Below are 25,265 nucleotides of genomic sequence, written 5' to 3' on the forward strand. Positions count from 1 at the left end.
TGAGATAAAGAGCAAACGACCAGCCCCATTTGGGAATTCCAGGTCACATGTTAGTGATGAGGCAGAGGGCACTTCCCCACCTCTCATCTACTCCTGCATTGCATATCAACCTGCTCCACACCTTTCAGCCTCCACACAGGGTAAGCATGACCGCTTCACAAATAAATGACCATAGAGCAATGATTTGTAACCATCGTGTCGGGACAGATCATTAAGTGTGCTGCGGGAAATGATCCTATTTCACTTACTTGGTCTGGGATTTTTTTTTTTTTTTTTTTTAATTTTCTACAAATAATGTATCTTTATAAGTACTGCATATCAGCATTGTGTTCAACTAATGAGAACCTGATTTTATACTGTGTAAGAAGATTTATCACCAAGTTGGGACAAGATCATCATTACTTCAGTATATATATATATATATATATATATATATATATATATATATATATATATAAACACTTGTTGAGACATTTTTGTTTGGTGCTATGGGGTGAGACTTTCCTCATGAAAAATATGTGCCTTTGGAAACATACGGAGGACCAAAGCAAACAGTCTGTGATGTACTGTACATTTTCTTTTTTTGTTGTTGCTTGTAGCAGACAAATGCAGTGTTTTCTTGCTAGTATACTTCAAGCTTGAATATGATCCACAAGATCAATAGGTAAAGGGAGGTAAATGTTATTGAAAAACATGCATATTAGAGAAGAATTATATACATCATACAACTTGAGCAGATGAGCATTTACACTGATAAAAATGTAAGCAAATTGTGTTCAATAACAATAGAATCGTGTCGTCACCCAAATAAAACATATATGATTGCGACAGTTTATGAGCCACAGCAACATCCTTGTAGGAACACTTACCCGTCATAGAAATAAAAAGTCATCCAAGTACCAGGAAGTTGCACACTAACAATCCCTGCAGGAGGTAAATGAGATCAAATGTTATCTCCACTTCTCCAGTGTTCCACGGCTTGGCTGCAGACTTGAGCTCAGGAGCCTCTCTGCATCAATGGACTTGCGTCAGCCAGTTTGGAGTGTTTGTGCAGTGTTCGGCTTGCTGCTCGTTGTTGGTGAGTAGACAACGCGGTGAACCGAGTTCGAGCCCGGCGTGGGCAACGTCGGCTCGGTGATTCAAACGGCTTTTGGCTGCATTTGAACAGATTCGCGTGGGGAAATAACGTGGGAAGTTCCTCGCTTTGACGGTTGGTACAACACTTTAGGATGTCCTAAACGTGGAGCAGTCGGTGAGTCCAATTAGCTGGCAGCTCGGCTTTCAAGGTACGCGCCGACTTGGTGTTTTGTTGCTAAATGACGTTGTCAATGCGGTCATTGCGATGTCATTGCGCACTTTCGTACACATTACGTGGCTTTATTGTACTCAAATTGACCGGCCATCGTAGCAAAAAAAAAAAAAAGCTTCCTAATACATCAAATTAGATTAGTTCACCACCAAGTTTTTATTTGTAAGAAATATAGGTTTGCTTAATCTCACAATTTCAAATGTAGGAAATAAATAAATGTATTAGAAAATTAAATAAAACACACATACACACACGCACAAACAAAATATATATTTAAGTACAGTAAAGAAGAATTTGTACTTTGTTACTTCCACCAGTACTGTTTGTCAAAGCTATTTCAACGTCAAGATAATGTAGCAATCCACAACGTATTTCTACAGCTCGCCACACGAGACATGGGTATTTCAGACTGTGACAGAGAAAATCATTTTGTGTCGAAAATGCGCGCAAAAACTGGACTTCTAAACAAGCAAAACAACTTACTAAAAGGAGGAATATACAGTTTAGGAGTCACTTTTCAAAAGTTGTAAAAAGTTTCCATTGAAATTTTAAAAGTAGCTCAGTCGCTTGGCTGGCAGAGTCTAAAAATTAGCTAAATTTAGCAACAAAAATGTGGTTGCCATCAATGTTTGTATTCCTACAGGCTCACACCTTGTGCGGCTCGTGCCCGCGAACTTCCGCGATGGCGTCTACCAAGCTGAGCACGAGTTGCCCAATCCGAGAAGCCTGAGCCGCACTCTCAGCGCCGGGCCTTCTGGGTTGGCCTCCATTAGAAACCACACCGTGTTAGCTTTGATTTTTGGTAAATATACATTAATCGAATCTCTCCCTTTTCTCACCTATCCTTGTGAGATTTCTGTTAACATGCTCTGAGTTTAATTCAATTTTTTTTTAGCCAAACTATTTCCTCCTCCACAATGCTAGGTGGCAGTTTGTTCAGCTACGTCACACCAACAAGGAAGTTCCGGGTTGTTAACTGTTTTAATCTATTTGTAAATGGAAACAAGAGTGATAAGGACAGAATGAGGTGTTTCCTCATAATCCCACAAATACTTTGTTCCATCATTCAATTTGATCTGTCTCGCTATCTATCTAGCTATCTAGCTAGTTATCTATCTAGCTAGCTATCTACACACACATACGTAGATACATACATACTGTTTGGAGTTTGCATGTTCTCCCCATGCTTGTTTGGGTTTTCTTCCGGTACTGCGTCTTCCTCCCACATTCCCCAATAAAATAATTCTGTTCTGTCCAGTTCTTCTGCGGCAAACTCATCCATCCATGCCTCTATGGACCATGGTGGAACTGAAAAGGGTCACTCTCCAAACTGTTCTGAAAGCATAGATTTGTTGGGCCCTAAGAATAATGTCATTGCTTTATGGGTTTTAACACGGTTAAAGAAGAAATCGTGCAGCATTTGAGACAAACATTCACTGTTTAATTTTTAAAAGTATATTAAAAAAAAAAAAAGGCCAAAATGGCTGTCTGTTGTCGTACAACTACTGGATACAAATTCCTTGTGTGCTTTTGACATTCTGATGACGTTATGACATTTTTTCGTCATATCCCGATGCCGCTTATATAGCCCATAGGAGGCGTATTTAAATCGTAGCTGGTCGTACTTTATGATTTCATTAAGCAGCACAGTTCTTCATATGTTTATTTCTTTGGTATTTCTGCCTGGCAACAGCATGTCAGCATGCACATCCTACATTTGATGGAATTGCAAATACTGTACAGTAGTTTTAATACTTAGACCAAACTGATAAATTCTCGAAACAGAAAACAGAATATTTTCATATACGATGTATTATAACAGGTAGCACGGTGGACGACTGGTTATCTGCCTCACAGTTCTGGGGTTGTGGATTCAAATCCGGGCTCTTTCCTTTGTGTGTGTAGTTAGCATGTTCTCCTTGTGTCTGTGTAGTATTCCACTTTCCTCCCACATTCCACAAATATGCATGGTAGGTTAGTTGAAGACTCTAAATTGTACATAGGTGTGAATGTGAGTGTGAATGGTTTTTTGTTTATATGCGCCCTGAACAAATGATTTACTTTTCAGGTTATCATGTTGCGTTTGAAATCACTAACTCACGGACTCCTGGGTGCCCACCTGAATTTATGAACATCCCAGTACCTAAAGGCGACCCCATTTTTGACCCGCATGGCACCGGTGAAGTTCTGCTGCCCTTCCAGAGAGGACCATGGGACAAAGACACAGGCCAGAGTCCCAGCAACCCTCGTACACAGGTGATACTAGAATTATTAGTTGATATTTGGGATGTAAATATCAGGGGCAGTCTTCGCCAAGTGGTTAATAACAGAGGCTGCTACGCTGGGGTACCCTTGAGCGAGCTCCTGAAACTCTGAACTGCTCCCAAGGGGCTATAAGTCACCCCATCCTCTACTGTGTGCATCACTACTGTCATGGGATACATTTAGAGAGCAAATTTCACATACAGAAAGTCTACAAATCCCTGTTCAAATGAAATATTTTGTGATATAAAAAAAATTGACCACATAAAAAAATGTGACTAAGATAAATGAATTCAAAATGTTTCCACCGTTAATGTGACCTGTAACCTGTGAAACTCAGTGGAACAAAAGAAGCTTTTTTTTTTTTAGGAGATGTAAAAATAAACAATTGAGATAATGTGGTTGCACAAGTGAGCACACCCTCATAACTGGGTTATAGCTGTCTTCAGAATTAACAAATCACAATCAAACTCGTAAGATCGCAGTCAACTACAACTGCAACCATTTAAAGCGCTTTTGATTAACCCCAAAATTTAAGCTGTTCCAGTAGTCTTTTCCTGACATGTTCTTGCTCTTTAGCAGTAGCCTGAAGCTTCAGTCCGAACACTGACTAGGTTTCAGTGTTGTACCTGAAAGAGTTCAATAAACGAAAGTTGATGAACTAGTTCATATTTTGGGTGAATGTGAATTGAACTCAGTTAATTTCTGCCTGATGAACATTATTGAGGATGCGCTCATTCTGGAATCTGCGAACTGTTTTCCAATGAAGGTTAATTTTCATTCAAGAGTGCCAGGTTTTATTAGGGACTTCCAGGACAAAACCCGTCTGAACACATTGTCACATGTCGGGGGTTAAATGTCGAACTGCTCTAAGTGCTAGAGGACTCTGCATCTTTTTGCACAATTGTTTTTTGTCAATGTCTTTATGTCCCCAAAGTGTTCTGTAAATTGACTGTTTGTTGTACTAGAGCGGCTCCAACTACCGGAGACAAATTCCTTGTGTGTTTTGGACATACTTGGCAAATAAAGATGATTCTGATTCTGATTCTGATTCGGCAACCGAATCGGTGCGTCCGCCGTTCATGTTTACATGTGCGAGGTGCGTTCAAGGACACTCCGTAAATGGGAAAGAATGTGTTCTTTGGTTATAACACTCTACAATCACACTGTCATAATATGGAATTTATTTTGCTTTGTAATATAACACTAGATAAGGTAAAATATTTTGTTTATGCAGTCAGCCAGAGCTGCATGGAATTTCAGTTATCAATGTCCTTTCAGGATTGTTCCTGTCATTCTGTGTTGAATGTTTTTATTTGCACATTGATGACAAAAGTCCTGTTTTTGTTTTGATTTTTCATTTTGAAAAAGACAATTCAAATAGGTTTTCCTCATGTTTTTGAGATTGTAGTGTGAAAGCTGCAACTGGCTACTTGTGTAAGCTGAATGGGTGGCAACAATGGGGAAATGAAATACCATTTGAGGTAGCCCCTGAGCAACATATAAAAAAAACAACAACTATGAACTAGTTCGTTTTTGTATGCGTGAACTTAGTTAAACATTTTAATTATGAATTGAACTCGTTCATTTTTGGATCGGTGAACTGACCTTTGAACTAGTTCGCGTAGAAAATGAACTTTCCCAACACTGCTAGGTTTATGGAACTGTTCATTATTTATTTCACAAAAACAGGGTATTTGAACTCTGAAAATGCACGGATAAAATACAATACAGATGATTAATTGTTTGCATTGTTACTCAAGTTGGTATGGATGCACTTTTCAGTCTTTATCCACTGTATTCTAAACAAAAAACAATTATTCTTGAAGGTCAACACGGTCACAACTTGGATTGATGGCAGCTCCATCTATGGCCCATCCACTTCCTGGTCAGACTCCCTGAGAAGCTTTTCTGATGGACTGCTGGCCTCCGGCTTGGAGTGGAACATGCCAAGACAAGCGAACGGACACACTTTCATGAGGAGCGCTGCTGACCCCACAACAGGTGATCATGGACCTCAGGGGCTCTATGGTAAGAAGTATTTAATCACTTTTAACCTTTACTTTTAACATCATTGTCAAACGTGTTGATCAGTCAAGTGGAGTAGAGGCGGGGGTTCTGTCAAATAGTGAATTATTGTACTCAAGTACCTGTGTGATATCATCGATAAGGGTGAACTTGGGGGCATTTTTGTGTTCCGTATTCTTTGGTAGAGTTCGTGTAAAGGTATCAGAATGAGCTAAAAAAAAAAAACCTCTAACTTCTGTGTCCAGAGTTGGGAAATGCTTGGGCCAACGAGAATGTGTTCACAGCAGCGGAGGGGATCATCTGGTTTCGTTACCACAACTATTTGGCCTCCAAACTGCGTGAGGAACACCCACAGTGGTCAGATGAGGAGTTGTTTCAAAATGTCAGGAAGACAGTTGTGGCCACATTCCAGGTAGGAAAAGTCTCAATGGAATCCATTCTCTATGCAAGAGATGATTTTACAAACAAGCTTGTATCAATTTTAGGTGGTTGTGTATTTGCACTCACCGGACACTACATTACTTTAGTACAGTAGCTGTATCAAAAATTGTGTACATGTTTTACAACTAGAATATATTGCTCAATTAGTTTTTTGTAGCGCATGTCCTCATTTGAGTGGTGGGTGAGCTCAAGCCTATCCCAGCTACTTTGGGTTTGAGGCGAGGGACTGGTCGCTAGTCAATCACATGTGATTATATGATGATATATGATTTAGACAAACACAAATTTACGCTCACAGTTAGGGTCACTTTACAGTCTTCAATTAACCCAACATGCATGGTTTTGGAATGTGGGAGGAAGCTGGAGTGCCCAGAGAAAGATTTGAACCGAGAACCTCCTGAATGGTAGACATGCTAACCATTTGTCCACTGTTCCACCCGATAGTTAGATTGAGAGTTTAAGAGAGAATTTGACTTTATATTTAGTGTGTTACTTTTAACTTGCAAATGTATAAAACAACACACTTCATTATATTTGAACATTTTAGAGTGTGTGTACTGTGTGGGTCTTGGCAATGTGATGCATCAAATCCTAAAAAATTGGTATTGCTATTTAAAGTTCACAATTTAGATTTAAAAAATAAAATAAGCTTAAAGAAAGCTTGTGATTGAACAGTGACAATAAAAGTCTTTCCCTACAATAACAATAATTATTTATCTCCCAAAAAACAGAATATTGCTCTTTACGAATGGCTGCCAGCATACCTGGGAGACAGAACCATTCCGCCCTACCCAGGTATGAGAGAGAGAGAGAGAGAGAATGTGCAAACAAGCGGATAACAGCAAGTAATGCACTGGTGACCTCAAGTCTGTGCGAGTTGATGGACAAATTTGAGCTGTGTCAGCAAAATCGTTCTCCTCTACTGAATGAGCACTCACAGTTAGGAAGTTAAAACACTGTGCTCGTCATAATTTTATCGTTGCTTATTTTAATATGAATACTGTCTTTTGTTATAACGTTACATTTTGATGTATCTGTGCAGGTTATCAGAAGTTTGTTGATCCAGCTATCTCCCCTGAGTTCCAGGCTGCCGCTATGAGATTAGGTATCACTATGGCTCCCCCCGGTGTTTACATGAGGTATTTTTTTTTACGATTCACTTCCTTTTTGTATGATGGAACCAGACCTCAGAACTGTGAGGCAGACACTCTAACCAGTTGGCACCGTGCCGCCACGGAACCAATTTGTCAATGAAAACTAACATACCCCTGTTCTTGACACACGGAAACCATGCAAACCCCAAGATCCAAATTGGAACTTTCTGGGCAGCAGTACTAACCAATGTTTCACTGTACTGCAAATTGTTATTTCTCTCAAGACATGCTCAATGGCTGCTTTCTTTTGTACAGAAACAGAACCTGCCATTTCCGAAAGATCATCGACACTGATGGCAGTTCATCATCAGCCTTGCGACTTTGTAACAGCTTTTGGAAACGTCAGGTAGGCCTACATACTGCATATGTCACACTGCTCAGTTTACCCTCAAAATGCAGTTGTGTGCCTTGAGGTACGAGTGACCCAAAAGATTTTGGGAGATACGAGATGTCATTCAGCCAATTTATTTTATTTGTTTTTCTCCGACTTGTGAGCAACAATTTAAGATAAGGTATTGGGGCAGTAAACAACTCAGCTCACTTCACAACAAGTAACATTTTGGCATAGGGAAACAGAAAAGAGGCTTTAAGCTGTTTAATGCCACTTCTAGTTAACCTTAACTGTCAAACTAAACATAAAACACAGAGAATTACACATTGTGTTCTTGAAAATAAGCATAATTTTTAAATGCGCTAGCTTAATGCCCACATATAATGTGAAATGCTATAGACGGGCTAACAAATAGCATCCATGTGGCAGTGTTATAAAACTTTAAGGAATGAATATTTGAACACAAACGGTGCAGCAACCCATGTAGACAGATAATATAACAATACTCTCAGGCATATATTCTTTTACCCTCTGCAAAAAACAAGTAATATTAATTACTGCTGAGTCAACTACTGAGTAAACTACAGTAGTTGAGTGAAACTCTTCTTCGTTTGTCTGCATTACTGTATTGTATTGCGTAATTAAGTTGCACACACCAACTGCACTAAATTATTCATGATGCAAAATGTTTAATTCTTCACATTGTATTTAATTATGTTATCACTACGTGAATGTTTTTATAAAGTATAATGTTGTCGGGTGCTATTTTCCTAATTGAAAAACACATTGTAAAATGTTTTTTTGGGGGGAAACTGGGACAGATGAATGGCATTTCCATTCTTTTCTATGGGGAAAAAATGATCTAAGATAAAGAACAAATTAAAATCATATCTGAAGGTGCCACTGTATTGGAAAGGCCTTTCACTATGATGTATGCAGTACTGGTACTACACTACTGTAAACTACAAGCGCAATAATGAACATTCGTGAAATTATACCTCTCTGTGTCAATCAAAACGGAGTGCTACAGTATTGGCTATTATCTAAAGGCTGTTAGAGGAGAGTCAGATTTATTTTTTATGCCCACGACATTTTGTCATCAGGAGATTAATGTGAACAGAAGCCAGGATGTGGATGACCTCCTCATGGGCATGACCTCTCAGATTGCAGAGGACGTTGACCACATTGTTGTGGAGGACTTAAGAGGTTATACACCCTGAAAACTCCATGTATCATGAACCTACATTAACTAACACATTTTTAAACACTCTGGATCTAATCTCCGACAGACTTCATGTATGGACCTCTTAAATTCACTCGCACGGACTTGGTGGCGCTGACTGTCCAGAGAGGAAGAGACTTTGGCCTTCGCAGTTACACGGAGGTCAGACAAGCACTGAGTCTGCCTCCTGTAAAGAAATTTGAAGACATTAATCCTGAGCTCAACAGGACCAACCCACAAGTAAAATCCAGAATGTTCATTTCATCATCAACAATCCAACATACGCATCAAGAATGTGACTAACATGAGGTTTTGTTTAACAGTTGCTCAGAGAAGTTGCACAAATTTATGATGGCGATATCTCCAAACTCGAGCTCTTCCCTGGAGGACTGTTAGAGTCAACGGGGGCTCCAGGTCCAGTTTTCTCCGCTATAATCTTGGACCAGTTTGAACGCATACGAAATGGCGATCGCTTCTGGTTTGAGAACAAACAGAACGGGTGAGCTCCTCCCATTAATTAACACATTCACTGCCATTGACAGCTTTAGAAGTCAAATATCCATGTTAACTGGGAAGGCTGGCAGTGAATGAGTTAAGACATCCATGCTCAAATGATGTCGCCCATGCTGTGTGTCATCATCATCAAGATTTACTGAAAGTTATGTTCTCTCAGATTGTTCTCAGATGATGACGTCCAAAAGATCCGCAACGTGACGTTTCATGACGTCCTTGTGGCAGTCATCAACGCAGAGGATTCGGACATACAAAAGAGTGTGTTCTTCTGGAAGAGTGGTAAATTGTGATTTTAACCACAAACTGCAACGTGAATACGATATTAAGTGAGTGAATACATAGAATGATCTCACTGTTGGCCCTAGGTAATCCTTGTCCTCAACCCACTCAGCTGAACGCATCAATGCTCCATCCCTGCACTAATGCCACCAAGCTCAATTACTTTGATGGGAGTAAAGTTGGCTTTGGGATACTTATTGTCATTCTGTTCCTCTTTCCTGTTGGTCAGTATCATAAATTCACCTCTGTATTTTATTGCACCGTACTGATATTGATCATCATTCTCAGTGAGTTACTTAGTGGCTTGTACGGTGGCGTATCGCCGCAAGTACCGCTACACAAAGTTCCAGAAAAGAGGGAGCCCAATTGCAAGTACAGAGACAATAGCTTCAGGATTCGCTGGTATGAATATTAGTCGGATTTCCTGTGTTGCTACTTGCTACTAGCTCCTACTTCTCTCATACTATGTTTTTCCCCTCCCTAGCCTATGAGTGGCAGAACGATAAAAAGCCTCTGCATCCCGTCAGTGTAGAGGTCATAGAAGAGAGGAAGTTGCAGATATGGGACAGATCTGGATCTGCTCTCCGCTGCTTGAATCTGAACAAACAGCATTGCCATGATGTGGTCCTCTCAAATGACCGCAATCAGAAAGCTCTACTGCTCAAAGTGCCGAAAGAATACGACCTAGTAAGTAGCCGGAATCAGCAAGGGATCGGAACAGTCTCAGAGGTTTCTTCTGTAACATCGGAATATTCTCCACCAGTTTTCACCTATGCTTCCCTTTGCTATTCCAGGTGCTATTTTTCGATGACGAGAGCAGACGTGCTGCATTCCTCAAGTGTCTGCACCCAGAGGTGACTGACGACAGGCACGGGGTTCGATTGAGGGAGATGAGTGAGAAGGCGCTTCTGAAGGAGGCGTTAACAGGAGAGCAAAGGGCGCAGATTGTGGAAACATTCATCCGACACGCTTTCTCCAAGGTAAGATTGCTAGGTAGCTAAGAAAAATATGGTATAATGATGGACACTCCTTGTCTGGCTCAGGTTTTGGAAATAGAGAAGTGCGATGCCGGGGACATGAACGGTGTTTCCTGTAAGAAGGCCAAAGAGGTTCTGCAGTGCGAGTTGACAGCAGGAGAGTTTGCCGATGCGCTGGGCCTCAAGCCTGACTCCTTATTTGTGGACTCCATGTTCACGCTGGCTGATAAAGATGGCAATGGCTACCTCTCCTTCCAGGAGTTTCTTGACGTCATTGTCATTTTTATGAAAGGTAATCCATGTGACACCAAAAACAGTAGTATAACTGAATATTAGATAGTTTGATCATTTTAAAACCCCTACGATCATGTGATCAAAGGATTCAAAACATTCTGCTTACTAAGATAAGCTTATTGTAGTAACATATTGTCCGTATCATAAGCCTTTAATACTTTACAAAAGCAAACAACTGTGGTTATATCATCTGCACATACTCTTTTTGAAAAGTCTTAGAGTCATAACTGATGCAATAAATAAAGCAATGAGCTGACTAATCAGTATAATAGGAAATAAACCTGCACACACTTACCTTCGTGACTGACCAGTTCTGACTGTCTCAGTTCAATTGGCCAAGAGAGTTCATAGTTTGGCTTTCAAGCTATTTTCAACACTCAGAAAACATGAAGACAGACCAATAATATCCATTTGTGAAAAAATATGAACTTGACCATATTTGCACATATGAAGTTTCCACCCAACAGGGATGATATGTTGGAAATATTTTGGTTACCTTATTCAGCTACACCAGAGGACACATTATTCGAAACACTATCAGCATGATGTAGTTGAGTTCTTAGCTCCACCAGTAATAACCACATTCTTAAAGTAAGAATAATATATTTTCTACAACTATATTTAAGTTCCCTATTAAGAGCCAACCTTCAATTTTGTAAATCCGGGTTTATTCCCATGAATTCCAATGGAAAGTTTCCAACTTTGAAAATTCCTGGAATTTTGCAACCCTAACTGTAAGTAGATGAGATAACTCCTTAAGACTGACTGATTTCCCTGACTGCTGATGAGGTGTTGATAATAAGGTACTATTGTGAGTTACAGTACATGTTTGCACAGGAACCCCTGAGGAAAAGTCCAAGCTGATGTTCTCCATGAATGACATCAGCGGAAATGGTTATTTATTAAAAGAAGAATTTGCCAGGATGCTCAGGTTTGACCAATAATTAATTTTTCAAAAGGGGTTCTCTTCATGTAATGTTTTGCTGTCCGCCTTTTGATTCACTTAAAGGTCCTTTATCGAAATCTCCAACGGTGCGTTGTCAAAGCGTCAGACGGAAGACGCCATCAGAGCCATGATGCAGGCAGCGGGGTTTGATAACAAAGACAATATCACATGGGAAGACTTCCATTTCCTCCTGCGGGACCATGAGAGGGAGCTGCAGTTTGCCCAGCTCAGTGTTAAAGGTGGAAGGAGGTTTTGTCTTTTTTCTCAATCCTCGATCATCATGCTCATTGATTAATCTAGTATGTTGCCAATGCAGGCGTGGAGAATCGAGGAAAGAAATTGTTTGATCGCGACCAGAGAGTTTCCTTTATCTGCCCAGTGAGAAAGTAAGTGACAGGAATGCAGAAAACATATACTAATTAATTACCTGCAAAATCTACGGATACATTACATACTGCACCATGTCTAGTACTTCCAAGAGTGTATGACAAATCACATGATTTTCATTGTTGATGACAGCAGTGACAATGCAGAAGGACTGGATATCCGCAGACGGAAAAAGTGTGTGCACATTTCCTTATTGATAACAATATACAAATAATAACAGTGGTGCCTTGAGATGCAAGTGACGTGACTTGCGAGTTCTTCGAGACACGAGCCGTCGTTCTGACAATTTTTTGCTTTGACTTGGATACGAGTGCTGTACTGTATAGTGGCAGTGAACCAGAGTTGTCAAAAGTATTCCCGTTCATCATCCAAGTATAGAAGTATAGATATTAGGGTTTAAAAATACTTTGTTGTATAAGTTGTAGAAGTTGAAGTGTCTACTCAAGCTTTTTCCTCAAGTGTTAATGGTTTCAAAATGAAAGTATAAAATTAAAAGTAATGCAAGGGAGAAAAAAAAAAATCTATTAGGAGAAAAGCTTGGGCTGCATCCTATTGGGTACTTCCCCACTTCCTTCCAAAAACATTTTTCTAAAGGCCATAATGACTATAATGTTATATTAAATGTTACGTTGAAGGCTACCTGTTTCACCTGCATATACAGTATGCCCATTGAAAATGATCACATTTAGTTGGCCTACAAAGAAAATAGATTAAAGACCCATGTGTACTAGGACTACTGAGCATTAACGTGTTTTTCATAGAGCAAAGATATGCTGGCTAGTTACCCAAAGTATTTCAGTAGTGCAAACAGTCAAACTTCAGTGGCATGTTGTCAATGTTTTATTGTAAGATTTATTGCATTCAAACTTTGCTGCAGGAGTCTGTGAGGCTAACAGATGTAAAATGAGAAAACTGTCCAAAAGTAATTACCGTATTTTCACGACCATAGGGCGCACCGTATTAAAAGGCGCAGTCTCAGTTACGGGGTCTATTTCTGTATTTAACACGTACATAAGGCGCACCGTATTATTGGGCACACGCATGGTAAAACATACGCTAGCTTAAAACATACGGTAGCATGCATGCACGCTAAAACAATGTTTTTAAAAAGGCAGCGGGAGCAAAACTGAGTTCGGTTGTACTTTATTGACGTATTTAACAATGTACTCACGTTATTTTTTGATCAATCCTCATCCACGAATCCATCAAAGTCCTCATGTTCTGTATCCGAAATGAACAGCTGGGCAAGTTCTCCATCAAACACGCCAGGTTCGAGTCAGTCTCGTTGCCGTGCGGCTCCTCAGAAATGATGCCGGCTTTTACAAAAGCTCGAACAACAGTGCCAGCAGATATGTTAGCATCCACGATCCACTCACAAATTGTGGCGTAACTCGCCCGGCGCTGCCTCCTAGTCTCAGTAAAACTGTCATCCATCGCTTCCACGCCGCTCGCAACTTCACGTTGAACGCCCTGTTTACACCGATGTCCTGCGGTTGGAGTTCCTTAGTCAAGCCTCCCGGAATGATGGCAAGCTTCCTCACTTGCCCTCAGTCGAATGGTGACGTGAGACGCTTCTCCCGGCGGTTCTTTGCTCATTAAACCCCCCTGCCTTGTGTCCGCGTTTCGTTTTTCTTTTTTTTCCACGGAAACTCCGCTTCGTCTTCTTGACTTGGCGAAGCTCGTTTTCCTGCTTCCTCCACTTGCGAACCATGGATTTGTTGATCTTGAATTCTCTCGCGGCTGCTCGATTCCCATGTTCCTCCGCGTAACTGACAGCTTGCAGCTTAAACTGTGCTTCGTAAGCGTGTCTCTCTGTAGGAGAGTCTTTAGCCAAACCGATGTTGTTTTGCACAATGCACACCCCAGCACTATATTCCTACTGGGGACGTGGCTTTAGCGTCCTCCTTCACGCACCCTTCCCCTGTCCTCAGCCACGTCCGCTTTTCCTCTGTGTAAGCAGCGTGTCGGCAGGAAATGCTAAAAATGTTTTTTTTAAATATTGTCATATTTGCGTGACAATGTAAGGAGTAGAAGTATAAAGCCGGCTGAAAAATAAACATTGGAGTAAAGTATAGATTCAGGACCTCAAATGTCTACTTAAGGTAATGAAGTGTTTATACTTCATGACTTGCCACCTTTGTACTGAACTCAACTCACTTCACAGTAAGCATCACTTTGACAAATAGCAAACAATTCTTCAAAAAATAGGCTTCAAACTGTTTATTGCCACTTCAGCCACTTAGTTTACTGTCAGACGAGACAACAAAAAGAGTCACACCTTGTGTATTTAAAACAACCACATAGCTTAGCCTTTCAATCTGCTAGCTTAATGCTGATGCGAAATAGCATCTACGTTGTGGTGTTTACAACCCTTAAACCAACTGGTTGAACACAAATGATGCATCAACACATGTAGACAGACAATATAACAGTAATCACACTCTTATATTATCTGTCCTCCGCTCTAACCAGTCGGCCACCGTGCCGCTCATTACACTGTATGTTTTTCTAAAGTACAAAGTTAGGCAGTACTGTTTTTCCCATGAAATTACACAGGACAATGATTTTTTCGGAGAAGGCTGGAACTGATTAATGGCACTTCCATTCATTTTAATGGGAAAAGATAATGTGAGATTGTTTTGAGTTACAAGTGTGGTCACACAACAAATTGAACCCGTATCTCAAGGCACCATTTTATTTAGAACTGTTAAACACAACTTTGATGGCATTGATACATTTGCTCCATTACAGGTTTTACCTAAATACTCCCAATGTGTATGTGAAGCCCAAGCGCAGCCACTACATAAGAAGCCCCATCTGGCAGAAGATCCAACAGTTCAAACGATTCATTGAGAACTACCGCCGGCATATTGTCTGCTTCATTGTGGTTTACAGCATAACCGCCGGCGTGGTGCTCGAGAGATGTTATTGTAAGCTTAAATCTGTTATGCCGTGCTGTAGATGCATAATGAGGCCTTATTTAAATTAAAATGTGTTCCTCAGACTACAGTTTTCAAGCCATGTCAACAGGCATGCCTGAGACTTCAGTGGTGGGCGTGGTGGTGTCCCGTGGCTCAGCGGCCGCCATCTCCTTTCTGTTTCCCTACATGCTCCTCACAGTGTGTCGCAACCTCATCACGCTGTGCAGGGAGACTTTCCTGAACCGATACATCCCCTTCGATGCCGCCATCGACCTTCATCGCTCCATGGCCTCGACCGCCGTCGTCCTCACAGGTTACCAGGCAGTATATACAGTATGATATTATACTCACAAAATGTTAGGAATATTCAGTTTACAGGTGAAATTTCCAGATGAACCTAAAATGCACTATAAACCTCACCTGTAACGGTAATAGTGCATTTTAAGTTCATCTGGAAATTTCACTCCAAAGCCCAAGATCCCTGACCTTTTGGAAGTAGTGTTTACTTAAGTTGCACTAAATCTACTTATTTACAAAAACAAGTTATATTTTGTAGTTGTTCACAGCCTGGGCCATGTGGTCAACTTCTACATCTTCTCCATCAGTGATCTCAACATCCTGGCTTGTTTGTTCCCAAAGGTTTTGACTAACAATGGGTAATGTTTTAACTTTGTTTTTTCATTCTTTACATTTTACATGTAGCCTTGAGTTGATGGTGTGAATAGTAAGAATCAAGCAACTACACCAGGGGTGGTCAAACATTTGTGCTTAAGGGCCACTTTTGTCATGATCTGTTCTTGTCCGCCTCGTCACTTGTGTCACCCAATCAGCTCCCTCCAGCCACTTGTCTTGTTCAGGTGTGCCTCATTGTCTCGTCAGTTTGCTTATATTTAGTTTTCTTAGTTGTATTTTTTTCCCCAGTGTGTGTCAGTTCATTGTCACTGTTGTATGTTACACATCCTTTGTCGTCTTGTTTTCCCCCATAGTCTTCCGTGTTGTTTGTCATGTGTTTCTTTAATCATTTTTGGGCTTTTAATTCATCTATCCATCCATTATCTGAGCCGCTTATCCTCACAAGGATTGCGGGAGCGCTGGAGCCTATCCCAGCTATCATCGGGGAGGAGGTGGGGTACACCCTGAACCGGTTGCCAGCCAATCGCAGGGCACATACAAACAAACAACAATTGATTTCATAATAACAATTATTTTGTATTTTTTTTTACTAACCTACCTCCGTTTTAAGTTTACCACTGTGAACCACTAATTACCAATCGCAAGATCATTGATAGTGAAGCGATTATGTCATGGGAAGAAGACACTTTTGAACAGGCACGTGCACACATAGACCCCGAGTGATGCCCAAGCAATTGCCCTTTTGTCCTGGATGAAAAAAGTGCCTTTTTAGCTGCAGCCCTTTTTTACTTCATTCCTCGATATATCAGAAAAAAAAAATTACCATCTGTGTCATCAATTCCCCCCGAAGTATTTTATTTGAGGAGCATTTATTTGAGTATGGGGAGAATTGTACATATTCTCACACCTTAATTTATTTGGGATTAATCAGATGCACTTTAAATGGTGGTGTGCTGACCTGATGAGTGTGAGTGTGATTGCTTAATTCTGAACACAGCCACATCCCCATTTATAAGAGGGTGTGTGCACTTGTGCATCCATGTTATCTCAGTTTATTTTTACTTCCCCTCTCTAATTTTTGTTTCAATTAAGTTGTAGAGGTTATAGGTTAACTGGTAGTGGGGACAAAAAGTTTTCAATTGATTTACCTTGTTTTTGTATATCACAAAAACCTGACGTTTGTTAACAGTCACCTCATCTGTTAACAGTTGTATTATTGACTGCCCTCGTTTTGGCTTGAGCAACCTGCCCCTCAAAGTGTCTGGGCATACGCCTGCTTATGATGCGTCTTGTCAGATTACGTGGAACTGGTAACCATAGTAATAGGATGGATGGTGGGTATTCACATTTCTCTTGGCTTGACTCCTGGGCCCTGCGGCCGGTGGGGGCTGGTGGTCCGGTACCCTTGCCCCTCCCTTTGGGACTGGGGGGCTTTGGTTGGGCTCGGCGACCGCCCTGGGTCCTGGGGAGTGGATGATGTCCCCCTAGCTGCTCCCTGGTTTGGCACCCCCTTGTGGGTGTAGGGGGCCAGGCCCACCCTTCCTCAATGTGCCGGCTCAGCCACTCCGTACACCAGTTGACTAACATGCATGTGATGTGGTAGTAATTCACTAATAAGTTCCATAGACACGCTACAGGCTTGAATTATTTGTGCTGGGACCACTAATAACAACACAGGTTATATTAACATATCAACTCACAGGTTGAGGTGATATGTTCGGCTGCATTTTCAATAAACATTAGAATAATTCAAAAATTAAAAATTAAGCAGAGGGAGTATGTGAAACTCTCGTTGCACAGCAAAACTGTTCCAGCACAAAAGGCATACAGATGCACCACTCTGCAAGGCCATGCAGCTGAACAGGACAGGTTAGGGGAAAAAAGATTACACGGATGTCATACCCATAGCCAATAGGGTATCTAGGTTTGTATAGATATATTGTGATGTACAGTATGTCTACTAAAATTGCTTCTTTTCATTCGTTGAAATACATTCTATGAGGAAATGTTTTTTAATGTATTGTGTGTTCACCCATTACAGGTCTGAACTTCCTCCCAAGTGGTCTTGGTGGTTCTTTCAAACTGTTCCAGGTACTGTATTGTGGTAGATTCAAATGTCACAGAACGCATGCTTTTTGTTACAGTGCGCTATGATTCCATACTTTGTGTTGCTCTCAGGATTCACCGGTGTGCTGCTTCTCTTCACTTTGGCATTCATTTATGTTTTCGCCTCCCGCCATTTTCGACGCATTAGCTTCCGAGGGTTCTGGATCACTCATTACCTTTACATTGTTGTGTATGTTTTGGTAAGTGCTTTTCCCGACTCGACAAATTAACAAAACACACACACAAAACATATTTTTCTGTCAGTATTTTGAGGAGCTGCATCCACTTTTATTCCGTGTGTTGTGATTTTGGCATGTTTACAACCAACAGACAATCATTCATGGCAGTTTTGGCCTACTTCAAGAACCACGTTTCTACATCTTCCTCATCCCACCTGCACTGCTCTTCCTGCTGGACAAATTAATCAGTCTGAGCAGGAAGAAGGTGGAAATTCTTGTTATCGGAGCAGAGTTGCTGCCTTCAGGTGACCTTTAATCTGTTTGTTACACAATGTCAATAAGCCCTCCTTAATTCCTTGGTTAGAAGTTCTATTTCATCCCTGCTGACCACCAGAAAGCAGTGCTGAAACTGAATATTCCCTTCGCGCATGTGCTGTTCGAGTATACATAACAAAAAAGTCACGTGAGACGCCCCGGTGACCCACCTGCGCCGCTTTTAAGCCCATGGCAGGTGCAGAGCTGCAGTGGGTATCACTCGAGGCGTTCTTGCTCGTCATTGCCTTGGCAAGACGTGTCAGTGTGGTACACGCATTGTCAGTCAGCCCTCCATGCCTGAGGTTGGACACGGACGGTGCCGATGTCTCTTTATGTCCTAAATTCTCTCATATTTTGGTCAGCCCAAGTGGCTTGTGCGTTATGTACCTCCATTTGAGAGGGTGGGGGGGAGGCCAGAGGTTTTATGTTCTGTGAGAATTCAGAGATTTTGTTTCGCTGCTGTGACAGGCGTTCGTTCATCTGCACAGCTTTTTCTCTGCGGTGCCGCGTGGTGAGCAGCGTTTTGTCTCACAGGATCGTGGGTGCCATTCGCCATTCATGTCAGGTGTCAAAACACCTGTTCCGGGTCATTGAGGCGTCACGTGACTTTTTGGGTATGCATGCTCGAATTGCACATGCACGAAGGAATATTCAATGCTTTCACCACCGCCTTCTGGCAATCATTCGGAATTCATAGAACTGTAGTCAGAGCTGACCCACACCTCCATGGGTCACTAAGCGTGTTGTGAACTTGGGGCCCTCTATTTCTGCCAATAATATTGATTATTTATTATTCAATGTTGATCTTTACCTTGAGTGATTATAATGAGGATTTCTTTTTTTTCATGTTACACTCTTCTTCTTCAATACTATTTTCCCCAAAATACACGCACACAAAAAGTCTCCCAATTCTGTCAACAATTATTTGCTCTTGCGGGCCTTCTAGTGGTCACGGGGGCCCCAAAGCCCGTGCTTAATTTGCCGATGCTTTGGGCACCAAACTTAAACTGCACCATTAATTATTGTCTTGACGAAACTTTCCTTGGCTGTGCTCCCTGCAGGCGTGACTCATCTGGAGTTCAAACGACCACAAGGCTTTAGGTATCGTTCGGGCCAGTGGGTCCGCATTGCATGCCTGATGTTGGGAACAGATGAGTACCATCCGTTCACGCTGACATCTGCCCCTCACGAGGAGACTCTCAGCCTGCACATCCGGGCCGTGGGGCCCTGGACCAGCCAGCTCAGAGAGCTCTACAGTGAAGAAAGTCTGATTGAGTTTGGAGCCTATCCAAAGGTAAGACATACAGTAAAGAAACTGTTACCAATATGTAGTATTTGCATGAGCTTTAAAACAATTTAGTTATTTGTGTGTGTGTGTGTGTGTGTGCAGAAGTAGGATCATTTTCCACTTAAAGCACCTCTAAAAATCCCTACACTCGAGGTACAAGTGCTGTGGGAGAAGTTTCGCTATCAATTAATGGGTTGGGCTAAGTTATTTAGATCCCCAAAATCATTTATTCATCTTACCCAGACATGTTGAACAGTTCAGCCTCTAATTTCATTTTCAAGTGCTAGACTTCCTTTTATGAGCTGCACTTATCGCAAACAGTCTGCAGATACCTAATGTATGTAAAAATAATATCTCACAAAGGTGATAATTACAATGGTGACACTAGACCAAAATAACAGACTAAATTATCCTACATGTGTGGTTTTTTTTTGTTTTTTCTCATGAATGTTATTCTATTTCATTTTATCATGTTGACGGCATTGTTGAGGATGAGTTACCTCCTCGAGCATGCCTTCATGAACTTTTCTTGGAACAGCAAAGGGGCTTCCCCAAACTATTCTGAAACGTCCCACAAAGTTGCAAGAATTACAGTTGACCTAAATGTCTTGATAGGATAACGATAAAAGATTATTCATTCTGTAACTGATCAGGAGATTCTTCCCTTTTACCAATACTGGATAGCTTGGAGGCTAATAATTAACCCTAGACAACATTAGTGTAGGGCAGGGGTCACCAGCCATTTACCAGCTGCACTCAGGGGAAATGGTTTGCAGAAAGCAATTGTAAAAGTGATGTCACTCAATTAATAATGATGAATATGACACATCTACAACAGGCAACAGTCACCTGTGCTTTTATGCACCGATACCAGTTTTTTTCAATTATGAGTACTTACTTTTCACAACACACGAACAACTGCAAATAAGTTAAGCGTGGAAAAAGTGTTTCCATCTGCAAAACGTCACTTAAAAGGCAACACAGTTAACACTCAATTAAGGAAAGCTGTTTGTAGTAGAACGTAATTATGAGTGCTCGTATTCTGCCCCTTTTACCACAGCTGTACCTGGATGGCCCATTCGGAGAGGGACACCAGGAATGGACTGACTTTAAGGTGTCTGTTTTGGTGGGAGGAGGCATCGGTGTCACGCCGTTTGCCTCCATCCTCAAAGATCTGGTGTTCAAGTCTTCCATCAAGTCCAAGATTCAGTGTCAAAAGGTAATATTCCTCATTCAATACTTCCTTGTCGACATACCTACAATAGGTGGGGGACTCGAGTCATGTGATTTGACTCGAGTCGCCAAGTTTAGGATTTGGGAATAGCCTGGCTAAAACTCATAAAAGACTTGACTTTGGCTAGGCATTCATGAAGCTCGACTTGTGCGGGGTGAATGTGTGAGCCTCTCTAAAGTGTTTTGGGAACCGTGATGGTGTTGGTAAAGCGCAATATAAGTTGTGGCTGAGCAAGAGTGTACAACATGACTTATGGCTTGTCAGGTGTGCTTTGGGAAATGATCAAATTTCACTTAATTGGTCAGAAAATGATGTACAACAAATAATGTATCTTTGTTCATCTATCTATGCCAGTGACGTACAATATATTGACAGACGGAGCGTGGTGACGCAACAAAATAAACTCGCTTGAAATTTAGTGGCGACTCGACTTCCATAGACTGTATAACTTGCACATATGTGACATACTCCCATCGCCGGTACTTCCTGTTAAGCCTGTCGCACAATGAGCGATGCAGTCGAACCCAATTGGACCGGACCATCGCATAAAACTAAGAGTTGCAGACGCGACCCTGCACATTGAGCAATTGGATATATGGACACCTAGGCGTTTGATGCTGTATTGACAGTATATTGTACTTTATTACATTTCTTAAACCATAAAAACCTAGATTAATAGTTACCGAAGAGGCGGGTTGCTAAAGCGAGTGGACGCGGGTGAGAATAAAAGCACGATTGTGGATTTTTCAAAGGAATCTCGCTGACGCCATTCATTTGAACATACCCAGCGAGGGACGTGTTATTCGCATACATTTTGGTCACAAGCGTCGCTTTTTCATCCACAGGCACATTGGACACACATTGTATATGCACATTGGACACACATTGAATAGAGTTTATTGATATAAAACACAATATTTGATGCTTTATATACAGTATGTGCCCTGCGATTGGCTGGTGTACCCCGCCTCTCACCCAGAGTTAGCTGGGATAGGCTCCAGCACGCCCGCGGCTCTAGTGAGGAGAAGCAGTACGGAAAATGGATGGATTAATATACGGCAATTATTTGGCTTGGGGTGGCATGACGGCCGTTTTTTCAGAGTGAGGGAAAGCTGTGTGCATTTTGATTGGCTGTATGCTGCGACGGTATGCGCTGGCGATACAAAATGTTTATGTTTGCCAGGTGTACTTCATCTGGGTGACGCGGACGCAGCGTCAGTTTGAGTGGGTGTCAGACATCATCAAGGAGGTGGAGGAGATGGACTCACTGGAGCTGGTGTCAGTTCACACTTACATCACGCAGGTGGCCCAGAAGTTTGACCTCCGCACCACCATGCTGGTGAGTTAAGCATTCACCTTTATTGAACAGGAAAAAAACAAGAACTGTTTGCCATTAAAATCTAATAAAACTATGCTGGGTATTCGTTGTGCAATATTTTCACATTTGTTATTGAGCTCTATATACATTATACATATTATAATCCAGGTGGCATGGTTACAGTAGTTTTGAGGTTGGGGGGTTTGAATCCGGGTTCCGGCTTTCCTATATGGAGTTTGCATGTTCTAACTTACGATTGGCTGCATTTTCTCCAGATACTCCGGCTTTCTCTCACATTCCAAAAACACGAATCTACAGTTTATTGAAGACTAAATTGTCCATAGATTTGACTGTGAGTCTGGTTACATGAGCAAACACAAAGGACAGGAATTAACGTCTTCAGTACTGCAATAATTCAACATTGCATGGCGCAATGCATTTTGGGAACTGTACCCTCACAGGAAATTTGAAGTTATTTATTTATTTATTTGTTATTATATATATATATATTTTTTTTTTTTTTTTTGTATGCCTAGATCAGACTACAGGATTTTAACCCTGCTATTGACCCAATTAGCTATTGCGAGCGATTTCCCAGATCGGACTCGACATATTTTGTCGGGACCGACAAAACTTCTTGTAGTTTGACATAATCCACGACCAATGATTTGGCCCTACGATAGCCCTACAACACCAAAAAGAAAATTCGAGCATGTTTGATTTTTGGGATATTTTCCATGTAGTGTGACATATCAACGACAACTCTCCGACAGCGCACTTTGCCGTCGACCAATAGGATTGTTCATTTGTTATTGTGACCGGTGCATCGCCTCCCGTGCTTGTCGTTGTCAACATTCACACGCCCGAACCAATGTTTCCAAAGATGTAGAGCATGATTGAACAGAATGCCATCTTATTTACTCACAAACATTAGTACTAGCACTAGCTTGCTAGGCTAAATAACATTATATTGCCTGCTTGCGAGCCGTATTGTATTAAAAGCACGTGAACATACCTCAAGCTCTTCTTGAATGGACAGCCCACTCCCGAGCACCGGTGATGACGCCGCGCTTTTCCTCTTTTTGTTCTTATTTTCCCCAACACAATACAATACATTGGCACGATCCACTGTTGTTATCATCGTTATAGTAACAGGTGTATCTGGTCACATTGGCCGGTGACACGTTTTCTGGTTCCGCCTCACCGACAGTGTTTCATTGGACAAGATTAAGCCCAGTGATCGTAAAAGACGGGATATGGTGGTATCGGAATACATGTCGTTTAGCGTTGCCACTGTCTGACTGAAATACGGATTTTATGGCAGTAGTATGACATGCAAGTGCAATCGTGAAAGACGAAATTTGTTTTGTAGTCTGATCCAGGCATTCAAGTAATTCAAGTAATGACTTCAGTGTTTCATAGTAAATTTCACTGTCAATTTTGTACAGTGCAGATATCTACAATAATTTACATTTTATTATGCATTTTTTTTTAAATGTGTTGTTCTTATACCTGTATTCATATCACATTACACTTGTCTTTAACTCCCGTATTTATCTTTCAAGTGCAATACCGTACAGGACATGAACCCTCAGAGCAGATTTCCGCATTTAAAATTACAAACCAGATTTGATAGTTTTTGCTGTTGTATACATAGGTTGCTGGGATATGATGCTAATATTTTTTTGTTTTGAATTTGTAAACAGTACGTGTGTGAGCGTCACTTCCAGAAGGTGTGGAGCCGCAGTCTGTTCACGGGGCTGAAGTCTGTTACCCATTTTGGCCGGCCGCCCTTCGTGTCCTTTTTCAGTTCACTCCAGGAGGTTCATCCGGAGGTCAGTCCTTTTTGAGCCGGTCTCGGTCCACCTACAAGCGCCTACCCACCAGGAGCACAGGCGTGAACACATGTAATTGATAGGGTATAATATGTGTGAATAAGGGTTATTTCCTGCAGGTGTCCAAGATTGGTGTGTTCAGCTGTGGACCACCGGGACTGACCAAGAATGTGGAGAAAGCCTGTCAGCTCATGAACAAGAGAGACCAGGCACTGTTTATGCACCACTATGAGAACTTTTAAATTATGTTCTTTTTTAACATTTGTGCTGAGAAATATATATGTAATTGAGCTAATTTAGTGTCATAGTGTCAGGGCACGTACAAACAGACAACCAGTCGCACTCTCATTCACAACTTAGCGTTTTCAATGAACCTACCGTGCATGTTTTTGGAGTAGCCGGAGAAAACGCACGCAGGCACGGGGAGGACATGCAAATTCCATACAGGCAAGGCTGGATTTGAACCCAGGTCCTCAGAGCTGTGAGGCTGATGTGCTAACCAGTTGGCCGCCCTTCTTACAGTGCTTGATTTGCCTTCACTTTTAATAATGTTGAGCTATTGCAAGCATTGTTTTGTTTCCAAACCCCTTTTTAAATACATTAACCAATAGCTGAACAAACTATTTTCCTTGATTTCTGATTTCAAAACTAGCCATCAATTTATTCTGTATATGCGATATGAGACGATCATACATTTATATTGTTTTGAAGTTGTAACAGCCCTCTGAGTGAAACCATGTGACCTGCGACAAAATGTTAGTTTGACAACCCTTTTTTAGAAAATGATTTTGAAAGGAAACTCATGTTTGTTTGTTTTTAAACAAATCTGTTGGTGTGTATACAGTACTTCAATAAACTCAAACTAATATTTAATTTCTTGTTTAAATAAAAAGTCACATACCCCTTACACCCAGAGGAGAAAGAGCAATGACTAAGTATTTTCTCCAAGGATTTTGTTAATACAGTCCAATAAATGGCTTAAAACACAGCAATTGAATAATTAAATGTAGATGCAGAGTTTCTCATGAATTATTTCATGGGGATCATCGCCAAAATTCTAAATTGCCTCCCCAAAAGTATCACTTATAAATGATATGTAATAATGGCTCAATTGATGATTAAGATTTGTCATGGGTGGGAATTACCAGTCTTATCTACGTTGGTGGTGCAAAAAATGAAAAGTCAAGAGTTTACTGTGTTACTTCCTATTATGGGCTGTACTTCATAAAAAGGAAATAGAAAATGTGCAGGTGGCATCACCCATGGATAATAATGACAATGGGAACAAACAAA

General features: G+C 41.2%; 1 protein-coding gene across 2 annotated transcripts; it reads left to right on the forward strand.

The window, feature by feature from the left end:
* The first annotated feature begins 1,017 nt into the window (after positions 1-1,017).
* Positions 1,018-24,214, forward strand: duox (dual oxidase). 2 transcript variants are annotated; one of them, XM_061676978.1, is made up of 33 exons: positions 1,018-1,078; positions 1,169-1,252; positions 1,953-2,111; positions 3,378-3,565; positions 5,401-5,602; positions 5,845-6,011; positions 6,772-6,835; positions 7,083-7,179; positions 7,450-7,540; positions 8,629-8,731; positions 8,815-8,987; positions 9,071-9,246; positions 9,421-9,539; positions 9,626-9,763; positions 9,828-9,941; positions 10,024-10,226; positions 10,334-10,519; positions 10,583-10,808; positions 11,648-11,741; positions 11,820-11,995; positions 12,073-12,142; positions 12,276-12,317; positions 14,895-15,073; positions 15,147-15,377; positions 15,621-15,720; positions 17,739-17,788; positions 17,876-18,003; positions 18,134-18,287; positions 19,359-19,591; positions 20,646-20,804; positions 22,003-22,158; positions 23,844-23,972; positions 24,092-24,214. In XM_061676978.1, the coding sequence occupies exons 1-33, from the start codon at positions 1,018-1,020 to the stop codon at positions 24,212-24,214; spliced, it is 4,575 nt and encodes a 1,524-aa protein (XP_061532962.1). The 2 variants fall into 2 exon arrangements, with proteins under 2 accessions (XP_061532962.1, XP_061532963.1); XM_061676979.1 differs by having other exon boundaries at positions 12,279-12,317.
* Positions 24,215-25,265: the final 1,051 nt, after the last annotated feature.

Source organism: Phycodurus eques, chromosome 5 (assembly GCF_024500275.1).
Source record: "Phycodurus eques isolate BA_2022a chromosome 5, UOR_Pequ_1.1, whole genome shotgun sequence".
In the NCBI taxonomy this organism is placed as follows: Eukaryota; Metazoa; Chordata; class Actinopteri; order Syngnathiformes; family Syngnathidae; genus Phycodurus; species Phycodurus eques.